Below are 21,071 nucleotides of genomic sequence, written 5' to 3'. Positions count from 1 at the left end.
TTTCAGCTGGCAAGGGTTAAGGACCTCTGCCAGCCAAGGTGGGGGGCAGCAGGGGGTGGTGAGGCGACGGCAGACCAAAATGTGCCCTCTCACCTCGGGCTCTGGCCCCTCCCACCATGAGGTCTGGCTACGCCCCTGGCGCAAATAGCATGCAGATGTAGTCAAATGGATGCTAATGAATTCTCTTCCAATGCTCAGAGAGCAGCGCACAAAACAAAACATCTGAAGTGGAGGAGTGGCCTAGTGGTTAGGGTGGTGGACTTTGGTACTGGGGAACTGAGTTCAATTCCCACTTAAGGCACAGGCAGCTCCTTGTGACTCTGGGCAAGTCACTTAACCCTCCATTGCCCCATGTAAGCCACATTGAGCCTGCCATGAGTGGGAAAGCGTGGGGTACAAATATAACAACAAAAAAAAAATTCACCCTTGCTGCTGAAAACCTAACACCAACTCGAAGCAAGCGTTATGATGTTTGATGAGAGGATTTCTCCTGTCTTTCTTTAAAATCTGCCAGTTTTGATTTCTTTTGGAAGTGGAAGAAAGCCTGTGCAAGCCTGTACACGCTGGTACTAAGAAATAAATGTGGGCGAGTCTGAGGAAACCCAGACGTAAAAACACACATTGGTGCCTTCCTATGCTTAAATATAAGCCTTCCAAGTAAAAAAAAAAAAAAATGTGAAAAGCTTATATTTAAAGGTGCAGAAAGCAGGTGCTAATGTGTTCATTTTTGAGTTTACCTGTTGTACAGCACAAGAGCTGAGCATATCGCAACATTCTTCTGCGCATGTTCCAATCACATTCCCCCTTGCTTTTGCTTTTACAGTGCACATATAATTGAAATATCACTTTCTTTGAGCATTGGTGAACTAGTTTCCAATGCTGTTGGCTTTACTGCGGGAGTTCTAAGCATCAGCCTGCATGTGCTTTATTCTGTCTGCCAGCAGTCGACTTAACCAGGGCAAAATTCTGCCTTGGGACCATTCAATTAATACATTTGAGTGCGCCCCTTCTAAATAATTAAGCCATAGGCATATGCCTAATCCTGCTCTGCAGTGAGTTTCTCTACCATCCGGAACTGTACCTTTCACGGGACATTATGTTCCCAAGTAGAGCTGAAAATAGTAAATTCATAGTATTCAAAGGGAGGCAAGTTTCCACATAATCTTTACCCTCCAGCCTTATCGCTTCATCCTATCTACCAGAAGTGAAAGACTCCACAAAATAGAGATAAAAGTAAACAGTCCTTAAAGGATGAACAAGAGTTAATCAAAACGATAAAATCCTGATAATTCCAGGGCGCTGGGGTGGAGGTTTATCACGTATTTGTATTTACTTGCTTGCAAGAATCTCGCCAGTAAGATTTAACTTCCATATTCACAGTCTGTGTCACGGCAGGCGAGGTCTGAGGCTGGCATCTTCGTTAATTAACCTATAATTGATTCAGAAAGACTTTTTGACAATGGGGCCGAAATGTAACTTCAACAGTGTTGTAAACAGGGCCAGATCCAATTAAACCAGAGACAGCCAGCTATCTATACAAGTTATTTTAGGAAATCAGAAGAATACGCTACTAGATGGCTCTGGTTGATCATGTTTTGGAAATACAAGAAGGCCACTTGTCTATGACGAGAATATCGCCTCTGGGAGAAATTTGAAATAACCTAGCGTGTTTCAAAGGGAAAAGGTTACTAAGGTTCTGAGCTGCTCCGAAAAGAGACTGTAGATGACCTGGAAATTCACAGCCAAGCTTTTCCCTTCCAGGAGGCCACCCATCCTTGTAGAAACTGTTACTCCCTAATTAAGGTCAATTGCTATTTGCATTGACAACCGCTTGTTACCAACAATATTATTTGGGAGCAAAATGTCGTGTTAATTGACCATGCAACGGGTTGCAATTGCAAATGACAGTTTCGCCATTGGATTCCTATACGTGTGTAAATGTTCTTTATTGAGCTTGCTCTCCCAAGCGAAGAAGTGTTTCGATTTATGAGGAGCTCACGTCCTCTGACTAATCCAGATTTGTAATAGCCTTGATTAACTGATGATCCTACAGGCCAATAAATTATGCGAGTTGTCTTAACTTTTATTTTGTCAGCCAATAGCCTTATAATAATGCCTGTGCACATTGGGCCTTCCTCTCCTACTTGCCCCCAAACGAACATTAGTGGAAAAGGTCTCCCCCCCCCCCTTTTAAAAACTGATGGGGTATCAAGTTCATTTACAATCGGGTGGTGTCAACTGATTTGTTGAGGCCAATAGCCGAGAAGGCCAATTAACATACTGATCCCACGTTGTTATCTAATCATCAGGTGGGAGGATCTCTCCACCCACCTCAGCCCCAAGATAACCCTAATCATTTGGGAGAGGAACAGCTGTATGGATGACTAAAATTGAGGTCTGTGGCTTGTGTTTTGGTCGTATTAATTTTGGGTTTGTTGAGCATGTTTATACGCAGGGACTGAGTACCAGAAGATCATCAATTACTAATTTAAGTAAAATTAAGGAAAGATTGTAAAATCAGAACTGATTTTTTTTTTTTTGATAAGTCATTGATAAAGTTTTCCCTCTGGAGACCTTATACAGAGTTTCACAAGATTGCAGGAAATTCTAGAGGTGCCTGACGTCAGCTTGACTTTTCCATTTTATTTATTTATTTACAAATAGGGCCTTCTTATCGGGGGCTGGAGGGGTATCCCAGCCATGTATAACCCCGAAAACTTGAGCAATGGAATACTACCGGACAGTAGTTGTCAATTTAATCCCAGCAGCTATACTGGGCTCGGTTATCCTTCATCTTTCTTTCCAATCCCAGCTGTAAAAAGCGAATATTGTCCACCGGATCCTCAAGGAGGAGCAGGAGGTGATTGCTCCAGCCATCCTAAGCCCTGGAATCCGTTCTATGTCCCAGACCAAACCAACCAGTTGGGCAACGCTGGTGGGCATCAGAGTACCTACCTTACTGGCAACAGAAAGCCACTAAAAGAAGAGCCCAGCCAAGACAAAGACTGCAAAGGTGGCTCTTCTGAATCGAAATATCCTCCTAATCTTTCTCCTGCGCCCTATTATGCTCCCCCTTGGAACCCCACGTTCTGGCCTGCATTAACTGCAAGTGGCTCCCCAGCTTCCAGTAGTGCCACTCCCAGTGCAACTTTTACAGGGATCGGGGTGTTTCCTGCGGCCCATGTCACGTCCTGCAGCTCGGTGACACAGAGCTCTAGTGGGGTATCTAGCCTGGCCAGCAGCGGTAGCTCCAGTGGGGCTGCTAGTGAAGGAGGCCAGTCCAGTGACAGCGGGGAAGAGGTAAGATAACTTTCTCCCATCCCGGTTTCCCTCGTAGGAAGGGAGAACCCCTTTATACTTGTTCCTGATCTGTCTTTGCACTAGTTCTTAAACCCGTGTTAAGGTTTTCTATTCCTGCTCTCCATCCTATTAGGGCTAGTTGCTCACAAGTGTGTGTTTGAGGTAAAAACGCAGTACAAAGATTTGTTTCAATTTTAAGGCCGCCTTTCCATACCTTAATTTTTGTCTCAATTTTGGCTATTGCTAAACTTATTGAACTACAAAGCAGTGGTAATAGTGCTGCAGGTCCTCGGAGATTTCTCTCTTCTTAGAAATGTTTTTTTACTACCAATGATGCATTGCAACTGTGGTAACTATGTGACAGCAGGCTACAGAGTTCTGGCTAGTCTTCCCCCTCCAATAATGGTAACACCCAGGAGACCTTGCAAAAAAATAAAATAAAATCCTGAATCCTTTTCCTTTTAAGAGAAGTGGTGTTCCTCAGTATTAAACCCTTATTATATATAAATCATCGAGTTGAGTAATTTTACCTAGTTGTAATCCTGTGAGCTAAGACAAATGTATAATCACTCTAACCTACTTAGATGTGTGATAGCTAGGAAGGGCTAAGAAATTGCTGATGGTTATGGGAAGAATGCAAGGTCTTGATGATTAACTCAACAAACGCCCTTTCCAGAGCAATCCTAAAAAAAAAATTAGTCATTCCACCTTAAAAAAAATTTAAAAAAAAAAAAAAAAAAGTAAACTCTTTTGTGGTATTTTGAGTAAATGGCTTTCTCCAAAACAATTCTCTAAAAACCATTTACCCAAATATCTAATTAAAAACTGCCAATCCTCCCTATCCTGATGCTGTCAAGTCTGTTCTTAGCTTTTAGTACAGCTGCCATCCTAGGTAACTGCCTAGTTTGCCAAATGGTAAAAGCTATTTTTTTAAACATAACAAAGGTAAAATGGGGTAGGGTTTCAACTGTTCTGTATGGAGCAGAAACAAAAACTTGCCTTTAGAACTAGTCCTCAAGGTAATGGCTAGAGTTCAAATGTGTAACTCAGCTTTCATAGTGGTTAGCTTTTTCTTGTGTATAACAGAGCACCAGTTTAGGTGCCCAGGACATCTTGCATAAACATTACATGAGGCTAGTGCCCATGGCAATACCCTAGTCACCCTGATTCTATCTTCTTAAACTTTATGTGAGTAAAGACGCACACCTTAATCTGACATAAGTATAATGAGAATATCTTTATATGCAAAGATATTCTCATTATATGCAAATGGGAGGGAACCACTTTGGGTCTGAGTAGCATGCTAACATGGAAACTTGTTCTACCACCAGGATATGTTATAGCATGTAGTATAAATATAAGTAAGGCTTGGAAATCTTTTTTTTTTTTTTTTTTTTTTTTGTAAAAGCAAAAAGTCTTTAAAAAATCCTCAGTAGGTCAAGTAACTGATTTACCACTTCACATCAAACTGTTAGTCTGTGAGTGGAAATTTAGAGGTGCAAATATTATACAGGTGAAATTTTCAAGTAGAAAGCACCTCCATATAATGTAAACCACTTTGGTTGTACCAGAGAGAGGCAGTATATCAAATCCATGACCCTTTGCCCTTTTTAGATCAGAAGCCAATCTTGTATTCTTTCCCTCAAATGATCTCATGGGCTTGAGGATATGGTGCTGCCATATAAATTGGAACAACTTTGGATTTTCATAAATTCTACGGTGTTTGTTCTTCCAAAATAATTAGTTTCTTGATGATCCTCACCAAAGAAAAGTTTGTATTTTTCTGTCCTTTTGGGTAGCTTTGTTTTGAACTAACAATTGTGCACTTTTATGCTTTTCTGTGTTGGACAAACTCCTTCAGTTTTTAAGTTGCAGTAATAATTTTGTCTTAGTGTGAGGAGCATCACCTTTAGTCTTGTATGCAGAGGGGGGACATTCTTAACTATCTGGTTTCAAGAACATCAGAAGACTTCTAGAGCCATGATTCTCATCCAGGTTCTTGAGGACTACCTGGCTTGCCTTGATGTTTTGGATATCCACAATAAATTTTTGCATTTGCTATCTTCTCTGTTAAATACAGATTGCATGCATATTCGTTGTGAATATTCTGGAAATTATATGGCTGCCCACTACTAGGTTGATGATTCACCAAAATAATAAAATTGGTACTGGTCATGAATTCAAACTTTTTTTTTTTTTTTAATGAATTAAAATGAAGGGGGAAAAGACATGTTTAATTCCTTCATCACTGTCTCCATATGATTCTTTGAATGTTAGTTTTGCACACAGCTCTGCCAGTACAATTCATTATATACCGTTTAGAGCTAAACAGTTTACAGCTTCACTTTACAGGTACTGGGTCTGTCCCTATTGGGCTCACAGTCTAGGTAGTACATTGTACTACTGTGTTGTACCTGGGGCAACGGAGGGTTAAGTGACTTGCCCGGGGTCACAAGGAGCTGCAGAGAGAATTGAACCTGGTTCCCCAGGATCTCAACCCACTGCCGACCAGGCAGCAGCGGGAAGCGAACCCAGGTACACTAACCATTAGGCCACTCCTCCACTCACTTCAGTGCTCACCTGCAGTAGTACTAACTTCTAGTTGGCATGGAGACTTCAGCCTCAAAGAAAAGATTGCTGTGCACATAACCCAAGAACAGGCTCCCTCGTCTTCCTGTCTCCTCTTGAAACACTCTGTGATATCCATAAATCATAATTTGAAAACTTTTTCCAGGAAAGGTATTATAAATGGACACATTTCCTTTTTACCTGTGACCTTTTTTTTTTTTTTTTTTTAAATAACCTCACTGTCATGATTACAGCACATATCAGTAGCTGTCTTCCTTTTGAGAGTTAAAAGCTTTAAATCTACTAAACCTTTCATTATTACTTTTTCCCATAAATGTCAATGCCACACAATCTGCTGAGTATACATCAAAACTCACTCAAATCTGTAGGATGCCAGGCATGTGGCTTGGTTCCTAGTGACATATTTTTGTGTTATGTTTCCTTCTTTGTACAGGATGTTCTGACCACTGAAGGCCTGGGACAGTTTGCAAAGGCACTAAAGCACAAACGAATTACCCTAGGGTTTACGCAGGCTGATGTGGGCCTTGCTCTGGGAACTCTGTATGGTATGACTTGTTTTCTTCATGGTTTTGTCTGTGCCTTATTGTACCTTATTTAGATCTGTGTAACATCAGGGCCAGTGAAACACTTGACTATGAAGTGTAGAAAAATATAACTGTGCATACCCAGCCCAATCCCACCCATCTTCCATTCTTTCTCACTGATGCTAAGGAACTTCTGGTCCATGCTAGTATCCACGAGTGGTCAGTGACTCAGCTGTTTAGGGAGGCTAAAGTGAAGCATGGTGAGGTAAGTTAAAATCCTTATGGTAGGAGTATACCTGTATGTGAAGTAAAGGGACAGTGAGAGCACTCTTGAAAACAGCAGGGAAAGATTTCTTCACTGTGCTTCTGGTGCAGATGCCCTAACTGCCTACCCCTAGTATGTCACTGATTTGAATTACACACTGAATACACTCAAGGTGATTGTACCCCCCCCCCCCCCCCCCCCCCCCCGAAAAAGAAAATCAAAGTAATGCTCACCAGCATTATACAACATATTAAACAGAATAGTGTTTGCAGAATTCTGGAAATATATGCAAGCACTTTAATACTAGCAGCCTGGCCCCTCCCCAGTCCAGCATCTTCCTCTTGGCCATGAGAACATTAATCAAGCAACACTGTTTAAAAAAAAAATCCTGTGGCAATAAAATGATTTGCCTCAGCTTTTTTTTTTTTTGTAGGTTGCCAAATAGCCACCAGGCTTTAGATCTGCTGGCTTCTAGTTTACCGTTTAGTTACCAAACATGTTTGTAATGTGTGTGTGTGTGTTTTTTTTCCAGGAAAACCAATATTCAAAACAATGGCATAACCAGACAGCCAATTTTGGGTTATCCTGAGCCCAAATTGGATGGGCACGATATTTTTTTGCCCCTGCTCTACTCCCACTCTTCACCCCTCCCCCAGCACCTCACAACTCAAAATATAAATATCATGAGGATCCCCAAGCTCTGTCAGCAGAAGACTTCCTCTGAAAATGGCCAGAACTCCTTTACCAAGTTTGGAAGGCAACAGCAACATCCCTGAGACACAGATGTTGGCACCCTATACATAGTTGTCAGTGACTCAAGGGTGGTGCTGCACCCTGCAGAGCGTGGTAGGAGGGCGTCCTGGCTGCCTGTGGAGGAGGTCTTCAGCTGGCCATGCTTGGAGATCCCCTATCAGCTACAGCAAAGGCCAGAGATGGTGTTAGATTTGCTGGGCCCCAGGTCAGAAAATAAATGAGGGGGCCCTCCCTACCTCTCTTCCAATTTCTCCACCTACCATTATTATCATACCAACAGACCCTCACCAAATACAGAACAAGGGATCACAAAAATTGAACTGGGAACACCAAATAGTTAAACTTGGCAGGTACTGACACTAAAGAAATAAAAACAGATATCAATTTCCTTTACTACTGAACATAATACAAAGACATCAGGTGTGCACATTTTCCAAAGCTAACATACTCCATTTAATACATTAAAAATAAAATGCCTTTTTTTAAACCTTTTGTCTGGACATTTTAGTTTTTCCATCATGTTGGTTCCAGTTACTTTTTTCTACTTTCCTGTCCGTCTTCTAATTCTCCTTCATGCGGCTGCTATGTATTTGTCTTTTCTCCTCTCTCCCCTGTCTTGTTCCATTCCCTTGCTACACCTACCTTTTGACATATTGATATTTTCTTTTTAGCTCTTTCCTCTTTTTCTTTACTGCATTTGTTCACTCTAATTTTACTCTCTTCCTTCTCCTTATTTTTCAGCTACCTGTCAAATTCTTTACTGCCTCTGTTCACTCAGAATTTTACCCTTTTTCTCATCCTTCTCCTTTTTTACTTACTAATTTTAATGTAGCAATTGAAATGTCTTGATTTAATTCTGCCGCACCCTGCAACCCATATAGCATCTCTCTCTCCCATCCCATATCTAGCAATTCTCTTCCCCTACACCCCATGCAGCATCTCCACCCTCTGCATTTCTTTGTCCATGTGATCCTCAGACTGAATCTCCCCTCACCCTTCACAAATGTTTCTCACATTAAGGGGTTTCCTGCATAGGCAGTGATTCCCCACAAGCTTTCCATGGCTAACCTTAAGTAGAGGAGTGTGGTAGCCGTGTTAGTCCACTCTTAAGGTTATCAATAGAAATCAAACAAAATAAAACATGGAAAAGAAAATATGATACCTTTTTTATTGGACATAACTTAATACATTTCTTGATTAGCTTTCGAAGGTTGCCCTTCTTCATCAGATCGGAAATAAGCAAATGTGCTAGCTGACAGTGTATATAAGTGAAAACATTCAAGCATTACTATGACAGTCTGACAGGGTGGGAGGATGGGGGTGGGTCGGAGGTATGCATGGGGACATCAAAGCATATCATTGATATTCTAACAGGATGGATAGGTGAGGGGTGGGGTGATCAACAGAGACATACAGCTTTATGGTTTATAATGGGCTAGGAACCCCAGGTCCTTGTTAAGTCCTTTCACCCAACAGAAACTGCATGCTGGACAGGGCTCACCATTCCTCCCCAATGATCCGCAAAGTCTAACGCCAGCTCTGGCGTTGATTTTGCCGCGGCCAGCGACCCAATCTTTAGCGCGCTGGCCGCTGATCATTGGGGATGAATGCGTTAAGCGCTGATTAGCATGCATTTGGAAGCTAATTGCGCTAGAAGCCCTGTTTAGCATGCATTTGCATGCTACTTGAGCTAAGAGCCCTCAAGTGCGTTGTTTCAGGCGCTCAAGGGCTCTGATCATGGGTCGGCAGCAAACTCCGGCGTAAGTATGGTGTTAACAGCCTCTAGCGCCGGAGTTTGCTTTTGATCATGAGGGCCTCAATCTCTCTGCTTTGGCTTTTTCTTCCCTGATCGCCCCTTTTACCCTTCGGTCATCTAACAGTCCAACTGATTCTTTTGCTGGCTTCTTGCTTTTAATATACCTAAAAATATTTTTACTATGTGTTTTTGCCTCCAACACAACACAATCTTTTTTTCAAAGTCCCTCTTAGCCTTCCTTATCAGCGCTTTGCATTTGACTCTACATTCCTTATGCTGTTTCTTATTATTTTCAATTGGTTCCTTCTTCCATTACATAAGTACATAAGTACATAAGTAGTGCCATACTGGGAAAGACCAAAGGTCCATCTAGCCCAGCATCCTGTCACCGACAGTGGCCAATCCAGGTCAAGGGCACCTGGCACGCTCCCCAAACGTAAAAACATTCCAGACAAGTTATACCTAAAAATGCGGAATTTTTCCAAGTCCATTTAATAGCGGTCTATGGACTTGTCCTTTAGGAATCTATCTAACCCCTTTTTAAACTCCGTCAAGCTAACCGCCCGTACCACGTTCTCCGGCAACGAATTCCAGAGTCTAATTACACGTTGGGTGAAGAAAAATTTTCTCCGATTCGTTTTAAATTGCATTTTCTGAACGATTTTCTTTTAGCTGTAATAGCTTCCTTCACCTCACTTTTTAACCTTGCCAGTTGTTGTTTTGTCTTCCATCCTCCTTTTTTTTAAATTTTTTTATTGGACTAATTGAATACATTTCACAATTGACACAAAACCACCTCTCGAGTCGGGTGGTATACTATCCTGACCTGAGGAAGGAGGTTTTGGCCTCTGAAAGCTAGTCCAAAAAAGCATTTGCCTTTTTTTTTTTTTTTTTTTAGTTATTTTTTTGTTTTTATTGCCCTTTAGAATAACAAGGCTACCCCTACTTGATCCTAAATTACTTTTTTCCCTTTTTGTCATTTAATGTTTTTTAAATTTAGTCAGTATCTGGTTTCTGCTTTCCTCTGTCTTCTCTTTACTCTTGCCAGGGTTTCCTTTTCCATTTTGACTTTCACTTTCTCTACTACATCTATTTCAAATATTGATCTTTTCTTTGCAGTTCTTTCACTTATTTTCTTCTGTCTATATTTGTTTCCCTCTTTACTACATCTACTTACAGCTTTAACGGAGATCTCTCATCTATGTGGCCTAATATGGCACTCCCCCTCCTCATGACCCCATGCCTTCAAGCTTTACAAAAAAGCTCAGTGCCACTCTTTTCTCCATGTGTTAGTGACCACCTCACTTTTTTTGGATATGATACCCCAGGCATGGAAATATACCCATATTCATCCCAAACAGAAAGATAAGACACTAAGACCATCCCTTCTTAACAACCATCATCCAATTTTGCAACTCCTTTTCATATCTAAAATAACTGTACAAATAGTCTGCCTTCAATTAGAACAATATATAGAACACTTTTGCACCCCCCCCAACAAACTGCATTTCATAAGTGCCAAAGCACGGAGCCTTCTCTGACTCGCCATATTTTGATAGGAATTTAGCTGTAATTCTGACATCTCTTGATCTCACCATGGCATTTGACATAAGTATTGCCATACTGGGAAAGACCAAAGGTCCATCAAGCCCGGCATCCTGTTTCCAACAGTGACCAATCCAGGTCACAAATACCTGGCAAGATCCCAAAAATGTACAAAACATTTTATTCTGCTTATCCCAGAAATAGTGGATTTTCCCCAAGTCCATTTAATAACGGTCTATGGACTTTTCGTTTAGGGAGCCGTCCAAACCTTCTTTAAACTCCGCTAAGCTAACCACCTTTACCACATTCTCTGGCAACGAATTCCAGAGTTTAATTACACGTTGAGTGATGAAAATTTTTCTCAAGATTCATTTTACATTTACTACATTGTAGCTTCATCGCATGCCCCCTAGTCCTAGTATTTTTGGAAAGCGTGAACAGACGCTTCACTCTACCCACTCATTATTTTATAGACCTCTATCATATCTCCCTTCAGCCGCCTTTTCTCCAAGCTGAAGAGCCCTAGCCGCTTTAGCCTTTCCTCATAGGGAAGTCGTCCCATCCCCTTTATCAATTTCGTCGCCCTTCTCTGCACCTTTTCTAATTCCACTATATCTTTTTTGAGATGAGGCGACCAGAATTGAACACAATATTCGAGGTGCGGTCGCACCATGGAGCGCTACAAAGGCATTATAACATCCTCATTTTTATTTTTCATTCCTTTCCTAATACCTAACATTTTATTTGCTTTCTTAGCCGCAGCAGCACACTGAGCAGAAGGTTTCAACGTATCACAGTGGTGTTCCTAGGGCGGCTGGCACCCAGGGCGGATCGGCGATGCGCCCCCCCCCCCCCCAGGTGCAGTGCCCCCCCTGGCAAAACGATACCTTCTCTTTCCCCCCCCCCCCGGCAAAATGACCCCCCCCCCGAGTGCATTTTTACCTGCTGGGAGGGGGTGCTGCGTGCCTGTTGGCGTCGCTCGTTTCATGCTCCCTCTGCCCCGGAACAGGAAGTAACCTGTTCCAGAGCAGAGGGAGCACGGAGCGAGCGATGCTGACAGGCGCGTGGCACCCACCGCCCCCCCCCAGGAACGCCACTGACTTATCATCAACGATGACACCTAGATCCCTTTCTTGGTCCGTGACTCCTAATGTGGAACCTTGCATGACGTAGCTATAATTCGGGTTCCTCTTTCCCACATGTATCACTTTGCACTTGCTTACATTAAACGTCATCTGCAATTTAGACGCCCAGTCTCGTAAGGTCCTCTTGTAATTTTTCACAATCTACTACTACTACTATTTAGCATTTCTATAGCGCTACAAGGCATACGCAGCGCTGCACAAACATAGAAGAAAGACAGTCCCTGCTCAAAGAGCTTACAATCTAATAGACAAAAAATAAATAAAGTAATCAAATCAATTAATGTGGACGGGAAGGAAGAGAGGAGGGTAGGTGGAGGCGAGTGGTTACAAGTGATTACGAGTCAAAAGCAATGTTAAAGAGGTGGGCTTTCAGTCTAGATTTAAAGGTGGCCAAGGATGGGGCAAGACGTAGGGGCTCAGGAAGTTTATTCCAGGCGTAGGGTGCAGCGAGACAGAAGGCGCGAAGGCTGGAGTTGGCAGTAGTGGAGAAGGGAACAGATAAGGATTTATCCATGGAGCGGAGTGCACGGGAAGGGGTGTAGGGAAGGACGAGTGTGGAGAGATACTGGGGAGCAGTAGAGTGAATACATTTATAGGTTAGTAGAAGAAGTTTGAACAGGATGCGAAAACGGATAGGGAGCCAGTGAAGGGTCATGAGGAGAGGGGTAGTATGAGTAAAGCGACCCTGGCGGAAGATGAGACGGGCAGCAGAGTTTTTAACCGACTGGAGAGGGGAGAGGTGACTAAGTGGGAGGCCAGCAAGAAGCAGATTGCAGTAGTCTAAACGAGAGGTGACAAGGGTGTGGATGAGGGTTTTGGTAGAGTGCTCTGAAAGAAAGGGGCGGATTTTATGGATGTTGTAAAGAAAGAAACGACAGGTCTTGGCAATCTGCTGGATATGAGCAGAGAAGGAGAGAGAAGAGTCAAAGATGACCCCAAGGTTTCGAGCTGAGGAGACAGGGAGAATGAGAGAGCCATCAACAGAAATAGAAAACGGGGGGAGCGGGGAGGTGGGTTTGGGGGGGGAAATGAGAAGCTCGGTTTTGGTCATATTTAATTTCAGGTGGCGTTGACATCCAGACAGCGATGTCAGACAAGCACGCTGAGGTACGCCGACAGGCAGAGGGATAGAAGTAGAAGAGGATCCACCAGAGTGAACACTAAAGGTGCGGAGGGAGAGGTAGGAAGAGAACCAGGAAAGGACAGAGCCCTGGAATCTAAGTGAGGACAGGGTATCGAGAAGTATGCTGTGAGCGACAGTGTCAAAAGCAGCGGAAAGATCAAGAAGAATAAGGATGGAATATTGACCTGTGGATTTAGCCAGTAATAGGTCATTGGAGACTTTAGTAAGCGCAGTTTCGGTTGAGTGGAGAGGGTGAAAACCAGATTGTAGTGGGTCAAGAATAGCATGTGAGGAGAGAAAATCAAGGCAGCGGCGGTGAACAGCACGCTCAAGTAATTTGGAGAGAAAAGGGAGGAGGGAGATGGGTCGGTAATTAGAGGGACAAGTAGGGTCGAGTGAAGGCTTCTTAAGGAGAGGTGTGACCACAGCATGTTTAAAGGCAGCAGGGACAGTGCAGTGGAAAGTGAGAGGTTGAGAATGTGACAGATAAAAGGAATAAGAGTAGGAGACATGGCATTAAGAAGGTGGGTGGGAATGGGATCAGAGGAACAGGTGGTACATTTTGAGGAAGAAAGGAGAAGTGTAGTTTCCTCAATAGTAACTTCAGGAAAGGAGGAAAGGGAATGAGGGGAAGGAGAGAGAGGGGAACGGACTAGTCGAGGGAGAGCTGGTGAGGTAGAGAAAGCAAGGTTTATCTTTTGAACCTTGTTGTGAAAGAATTCAGCAAGGGTCTGAGGAGCTAATGAAGGGGGAGTTAGGGGAGGGGGCACCTTGAGGAGAGAGTTCAATGTGGTGAAGAGAAGTTGAGGATTAGAGCCAAGAGAGTTGGTCAGTTGGATATAATAATCCTGTTTGGCACATAAAAGAGCAGATTGGAAGGAGGTCAGCATGAACTTAGTGTAAGAAATCAGCAAGGGCCCGAGATTTCCGCCAGAGGCGTTCGGCGGAGTGGGTACAGGAACGTAGGTAGCGGATATTAGAAGTCAGCCAAGGTTGGGCTTTTGTACGCCTTACAGGGCGGGTCATCAAAGGTGCAAGAGTGTCTAAGGCAGAGGATAGAGTATTGTTGTAAGAAGAAACAGCCTCGTTGACAGACGTGGATGGTGCCACAGTAGAGAGGAGGTTTGAAACATGGGAGGATAGAGATGAAGGGTCAATATCGTGAAGATTCCTAGATAAATTAGATAGGATAGGACGGGACTGGGAGGGAGGAGATTTAAGTGTGAAAATTATAAGATGGTGATCAGAGGAGGGATGATCAGAGGCAAGGAAACTAGAAGGTGAACAGTTGGAGGAGAAGATGAGATCAAGACAGTGACCATTTTGATGAGTGGGGGAGGTGGAGCATAGTTGGAGATTAAAGGACGACGTTAAGTGAGTAACTTGGAAATATAAGAGTTGGAAGGATCATTAGCAGGAATATTAAAGTCACCAAGGATGAGAGAGGGGGAGGAAGGATCATGGAAGAAGGCAAGCCAGGCGTCAAAGTCACTGAGAGAGGATGAAAGGGACTTATCAGGGGGACGATAAATGACCGCTATTCGAAGAGGCAGAGGAGAGAAAAGGTGGATAGAGTGGACTTCAAAGGAGGAAAAACAGTGAGATTGAAGTGGAAGAAGGGGTTGAAATCTGGAGGAGGGAGAGAGTAGTCCAACACCACCCCCACGGCCAGCAGGGCGAGGAGTATGTGAAAATAGATAACCGCCATGGCACAGGGCTGCGACTGAAGCAGAGTCATCAGGGCAGAGCCAGGTTTCTGTTATGGTGAGCAGATGGAGGTGACGCGAGATAGAGGTCCTGGATATAGGGGAGTTTGTTACAGATAGAGTGGGCATTCCATAGGGCGCAAGAGGGCAGAGAAGAGGAGGGGAGTAGAGGAATAGAGATGAGGTTAGAGAGGTCACGGTGAGATCTGTAGAGTTTGGATAATAGTTGGTGAGGAGGGCCAGGATTGGGATTGATGTCACCAGCTGAGAGTAAGAGAAGGAATAAAAGAGAGCGGAGGAGAGTAGGAGAGGTGTGGCCACGAAGGCGTCGAAGGCGAGAGGTATTTAGGTGGAATGGGGAAGGCAAAATGGAGGAAAGAAAGAGATGGAGATTAAAAGCCAAGAGGGAGGAAGAGGGTAGGAGAGAAGGTGAGGTAGAGAAGTGAGTTCCACAGAAGTGAGTTCCTGTAGCGGAGAGAGGTAGGGGGTGAGGGAAAAGATTAGGAAGGGACAGAGCTAGGAAGAGAATGTGAATAGGGGCCATAAATGATTAAGGTACTTTAGCAACTGGAAAAATATTAGATTGAGAAAAATGCCCCGGCGCGCGACACCTAGAGCGGAGGCTCTCTCAATTGGTAGAGCTGGGCACCTCTCAGCTGAGGAAAGGCTTACCAGGGGTTAGGCTGAAGCCAGCATTCCTCCCCCTGAGGGTCGCCTGATCCTAGCCAAAAAGCACCTGGAAACTCTGTGCACTTGGAGAGAAGGCCCTGGGAAGATCGGGTGGAACTGGAGTCACCCCGGATACAGCTGTGAGGAAATGCAGAAGGGCTGCAAGTCCTCCACAGCACCTGGTGGGAGTGCTGGGTACCTAGAGCGGAGGCCCTGAGTGGATCGGAGTGGACCTGGGTGTCACCCCGGAGAAGGCTGTAAGGATATGCAGATGAGCTGCAAGTCCTCCACAGCACCTGAAAGGCAGCCGGTGGTAGAGCTGGGCACCTCTCAGCTGAGGAAAGGCTTACCAGGGGTTAGGCCGAAGCCAGCATTCCTCCCCCTGAGGGTCGCCTGATCCTAGCCAAAAAGCACCTGGAAACTCTGTGCACTTGGAGAGAAGGCCCTGGGAAGATCGGGTGGAACTGGAGTCACCCCGGATACAGCTGTGAGGAAATGCAGAAGGGCTGCAAGTCCTCCACAGCACCTGGTGGGAGTGCTGGGTACCTAGAGCGGAGGCCCTGAGTGGATCGGAGTGGACCTGGGTGTCACCCCGGAGAAGGCTGTAAGGATATGCAGATGAGCTGCAAGTCCTCCACAGCACCTGAAAGGCAGCCGGTGGTAGAGCTGGGCACCTCTCAGCTGAGGAAAGGCTTACCAGGGGTTAGGCCGAAGCCAGCATTCCTCCGCCTGAGGGTCGCCTGATCCTAGCCAAAAAGCACCTGGAAACTCTGTGCACTTGGAGAGAAGGCCCTGGGAAGATCGGGGTGGAACTGGAGTCACCCCGGATACAGCTGTGAGGAAATGCAGAAGGGTTGCAAGTCCTCCACAGCACCTGGTGGGAGCGCTGGGCACCTAGAGCGGAGGCCCTGAGTGGATCGGAGTGGACCTGGGTGTCACCCCGGAGAAGGCTGTAAGGATATGCAGATGAGCTGCAAGTCCTCCACAGCACCTGAAAGGCAGCCAGTGGTAGAGCTGGGCACCTCTCGGCTGAGGAAAGGCTTACCAGGGGTTAGGCCGAAGCCAGCATTCCTCCCCCTGAGGATCGCCTGATCCTCCTGCGATTTAACAACTTTGAATAACTTTGTGTCATCAGCAAATTTAATTACCTCACTAGTTACTCCCATCTCTAGGTCATTTATAAATATGTTAAAAAGCAGCGGTCCCAGCACAGACCCCTGGGGAACCCCACTAACTACCCTGCTCCATTGAGAATACTGACCAGTTAACCCTACTCTCTGTTTTCTATCTTTTAACCAGTTTTAATCCACAATAGAACACTACCTCCTATCCCATGACTCTCCAATTTCCTCTGGAGTCTTTCATGAGGTACTTTGTCAAACGTCTTGAAAATCCAGATACACATTATCAACCGGCTCCCCTTTATTCAAATGTTTGTTCACCCCTTCAAAGAAATGTAATAGATTGATAAGGCAAGATTTCCCTTCACTAAATCCATGTTGACTTTGTCTCATTAATCCATGCTTTTGAATATGCTCTGTAATTTTCTTCTTAATAATTGTCTCTACTATTTTGCCTGGCACTGACGTCGGACTCACCGGTCTATAATTTCCCGGATCTCCTCTGGAACCTTTTTTAAAAATCGGCATTACATTGGCCACCCCTCCAATCTTCCGGTACCACGCTCGATTTTAAGGATAAATTACATATTTCTAGCAATAGCTCCGCAAGCTCATTTTTCAGTTCCATCAGTACTCTGGGATGAATACCATCCGGTCCAGGAGATTTGCTACTCTTCAGTTTGTAGAACTGCCCCATTACATCCTCCAGGTTTACAGAGAATTCATTAAGTTTCTCCAACTCGTCAGCTTCGAATACCATTTCCGGCACCGGTATCCCACTCAAATCTTCCTCGGTGAAGACCGAAGCAAAGGATTCATTTAATCTCTCCAATACGGCTTTGTCTTCCCTGACCGGCACTTTTACTCGGTCATCTAGCGGTCCAACTGATTCTTTTGACGGCTTCCTGCTTTTAATATACCTAAAAAAAAATTTACTTTGTTTTTTTGCCTCCCACGCAATCTTTTTTTCGAAGTCCCTCTTAGCTTTCCTTATCAGCGCTTTGCATTTGACTGGTCATTCCTTATGCTGTTTCTTATTATTTTCAGTCAATTCTGTCTTCCATTTTCTGAAGGATTTTCTTGTAGCTCTAATAGCTTCCTTCACCTCACTATTTAACCACGCCGGCTGTCGTTTGGTCTTCCATCCTCCTTTTTTAATATGCGGAATATATTTGGCCTGGGCTTCCAGGATGGTGTTTTTGAACAGCATCCATGCCTGATGTAAATTTTTGACCCTCGCAGTCGCTCCTCTTTTTCTTTTCAGTGTTCTCATTTTATCATAGTCTCCTTTTTTAAAAGTTAAACGCTAATGTATTTGATTTCCTATGTATACTTCAAAGCTAATATCAAATCCGATCATATTATGATCACTTATCAAGCGGCACCATTACCTCCAGCACCAGATCATGCGCTCCACTAAGGACTAGGTCTAGAATTTTTCCTTCTCTCATTGGTTCCTGTACCAGCTGCTCCATAAAGCTACCCTTGATTTCATCAAGGAATTTTACTTCCCTAGCATGTCCCGATGTTACATTTACCCAGTCAATATCAGGGTAATTGAAATCGCCTATTATTATTCTACATAAGTAATGCCACACTGGGAAAAGACCAAGGGTCCATCAAGCCTAGCATCCTGTCCACGACAGCAGCCAATCCAGGCCAAGGGCACCTGGCAAGCTTCCCAAATGTACAAACATTCTATACATGTTATTCCTGGAATTGTAGATTTTTCCCAAGTCCAGTTAGTAGTGGTTTATGGACTTGTCCTTTAGGAAACTGTCTAACCCCTTTGTAAACTCTGCCAAGCTAACAGCTTTCACCACGTTCTCCGGCAACAAATTCCAGAGTTTAATTATGCATTGGGTGAAGAAAAAATTTCTCCGGTTTTAAATTTACTACACTGTAGTTTCATTGCATGACCCCTAGTCTTAGTATTTTTGGAGAGTGTGAACAGACGCTTCACATCCACCTGTTCCACTCCACTCATTATTTTATATACCTCTATCATGTCTCTCCTCAGCCGTCTCTTCTCCAAGCTGAAAAGCCCTAGCCTCCTTAGTCTTTCTTCATAGGGAAGTCGTCCCATTCCCGCTATCGTTTTAGTCGCCCTTCGCTGCACCTTTTTCCAATTCTACTATATCTTTCTTGAGATGCGGCGACCAGAATTGAACACAATATTCAAGGTGCGGTCGCACCATGGAATGATACAACTGCATAAACGTTGATCTAGGTTGTGTTTGTCATGCTTGTGCAGTGGAGGAGTGGAGTGGAGGAGTAACCTAATAGCTACTGCAGTGGTCTGAGAACCAGGGGAATTGAGTCCAATTCCCACTGCAACTACTTGTGACTCTGGGCAAGTAACTTAACCCTCCATAAGTATCTGTATGTGATATGTAAACTGCTTTGTAACCAGAGAAAGCTGGTATATCATAGATCCCCTTTCCCTTAATGCTACATGCTGAAATACTGTGCCATACAGTATGCAGTGTATATTAGGGATGAAATGATCCATATGTGTTGGTCTAAGGAAAGTGAGAACCTTTCAACTGGGGAAAAGCCTCACTGGGGGGATCATGTTACATTTGCAAAATATTTGCATGTTCTTTCGAATGATTTTCAAGAACACTGTACTAATAAACATTGGTTGCCAACATTTTTTACTTGCTGAAGAGTTTTAGCTGGGACTGAGATCTGATGTTTTTTTTTTTTTTTTTATTTAGTTCATTACTTTCAGAAGTAGCTCAAAATGAGTTAAATTCAGTAGAGAATCATGCTGACTTTAGAGGTGCTCTATCTAAGACAAAACTCATGGCTTTTCCCTCAGGCAAAATGTTCAGCCAGACGACAATCTGCCGCTTTGAGGCCTTGCAGCTGAGCTTTAAGAACATGTGTAAACTGAAGCCTCTATTACAGCGCTGGCTTGATGAGGCAGACAACTGTGAAAACCTACCAGAGGTAAGCAAGACCAGTTCAGGGTCCCCCAAGTTGTCTGTAACAAGGGGGTATCTGGGAATCCCAAGCTAAGTAGCACAGGGGGAAGGGAGAGTAATCCAGAATGAAACAGAAGAGGAAATGGGGTATGAGAAGTGCTGGTCATAAAATAGCTTATTGTCTCTCTTGCTAGGGGGGGTGGGGGGGAGGAGGAGGAGAGTGCATTATTTGTCCAGAACACTACCATGACCTGATAGGCAGAAAGTCTAGACTGGGCTCAGAAGATAATCCAGGATGGAAAGAAGGAACTAGGAATGCAAGGAGAATAAGGTGAGGTAAAACTTCCTGGGAGAAAGCAGATAGCAACCTGTCTCATTGCTCATCTTGAGTTGCCTTTTTGAATGTTATGACTTGTCCTCTACCCCCACCCCCTCCTGGGAAGCAAAAGCATCCCTACTCATGTCACGTCAGGGTTGACTCTACCTGAGATGTAACAAGGCAGGAGGGAGAAGAAGCTTACTCCCTTTCCCACAAATCAACCCCACTGCCAGGTAACTGGGGCTATCACTCATCTTGCCTGGCCATGTCTGCTTTTATGACAAAGAGGTTGGGATGAAACATCATCAGTTTTATCAACTGTTTTTCTTCACAGTGCAAACAAGTGGACTGCATCCTTAAAAGAAGGAAAATAGGCAATCATAAATGAGAAGTACAGCTCCAATAGTTTCAAATACTATTGGGCTAGAATGGCACAGAAAACATTTTTTCATTAGATAACCACCTGTTTTAAAGAATGAAACTGTTCAATAAGTACAAATGTAATTTTCTGCTACAATTTAACGTCAAAATTGTTTTTAAAGAATTGGAACTTTAAAAAACAACTTTATCACTGTGCCTTTAGACCAGACTGACCTATACTAGGTTTGTTTACCACCTGAATGCAAGGATTTAATACCAAAATATAATCTGTGGGTGGCAGTGGCATAGCTACGTGGGGCCTGAGGAGACCTGGGCCCCCGTAGAGTTGGCCCTGGCCCCCTGCTGATGAACCCCCCCACTCCTGCCACCAGCTGTTGCCGCCCGCCCTTCCACCGCATCGGATACCTTTTTTGCTGGCGGGGGTCCCCGAACCCCGCCAGCCGAAGAGAGTCTTCAGCACCGGAGTAGTGCCTTCATTCAACGAAGTTCCTGGTGCAATCAGCTGTTTCAACGCCTTACGTCCTGCACCGTGCATGTAGCCCCGTGCAGGATGTAAGGTGTTGAAACAGCTGATCGCACCAGGATCTTCGTTGAACGAAGGTGCTACTCCGGTGCTGAAGAAGACTGTCTTCAGCTGGCGGGGTTTGGGGACCCCCGCCAGCAAAAAAGGTATCTGATGTGGCAGCGATGGTGGGGAGAGTTGGTGACGGGAGGGGGGTTTCAAGGGGATTGTCGGCAGGCCGGCAGGGGGGGTCCAATGCGGCGGCGGCTTGGGGGGGGGCTAAACAGTGCCCCCCTCCACGGGCTCTGCCCCCCCCCCCCCCCCAGCGAGGTCTAGCTATGCCCCATGTGTTGGCAGTTAGTGAGTGTGCAATTCATTGTTAATATTCTGGCTTGGTACTGCAGCATCCAGGATTCCTGGTCTCTGTGAAAGGAGATGTAGCT

The 21,071-nt window shown here is 44.4% G+C and overlaps 1 protein-coding gene across 1 annotated transcript in view; it reads left to right on the top strand.

Annotated features, from left to right (window-relative positions):
- Nucleotides 1–2,316: 2,316 nt before the first annotated feature.
- LOC115473199 (POU domain, class 5, transcription factor 3-like) overlaps nucleotides 2,317–21,071 on the top strand; it is a 33,029-nt gene continuing 14,274 nt past the window's right edge. Inside the window, exons 1-4 of the mRNA XM_030207963.1 lie at nucleotides 2,317–2,395; nucleotides 2,665–3,300; nucleotides 6,323–6,434; nucleotides 19,321–19,451. Of these exons, the coding sequence (XP_030063823.1) occupies nucleotides 2,381–2,395; nucleotides 2,665–3,300; nucleotides 6,323–6,434; nucleotides 19,321–19,451 (894 nt within the window). The 5' untranslated portion in view covers nucleotides 2,317–2,380. The remainder of the gene's footprint in view (nucleotides 2,396–2,664; nucleotides 3,301–6,322; nucleotides 6,435–19,320; nucleotides 19,452–21,071) is intronic.

This window comes from Microcaecilia unicolor, chromosome 6, assembly GCF_901765095.1.
Source record: "Microcaecilia unicolor chromosome 6, aMicUni1.1, whole genome shotgun sequence".
NCBI classification, from domain to species: Eukaryota; Metazoa; Chordata; class Amphibia; order Gymnophiona; family Siphonopidae; genus Microcaecilia; species Microcaecilia unicolor.
The sequence above is the reverse complement of the archived record's forward strand: the minus strand, read 5'-3'. Positions and strand labels throughout refer to the sequence as shown.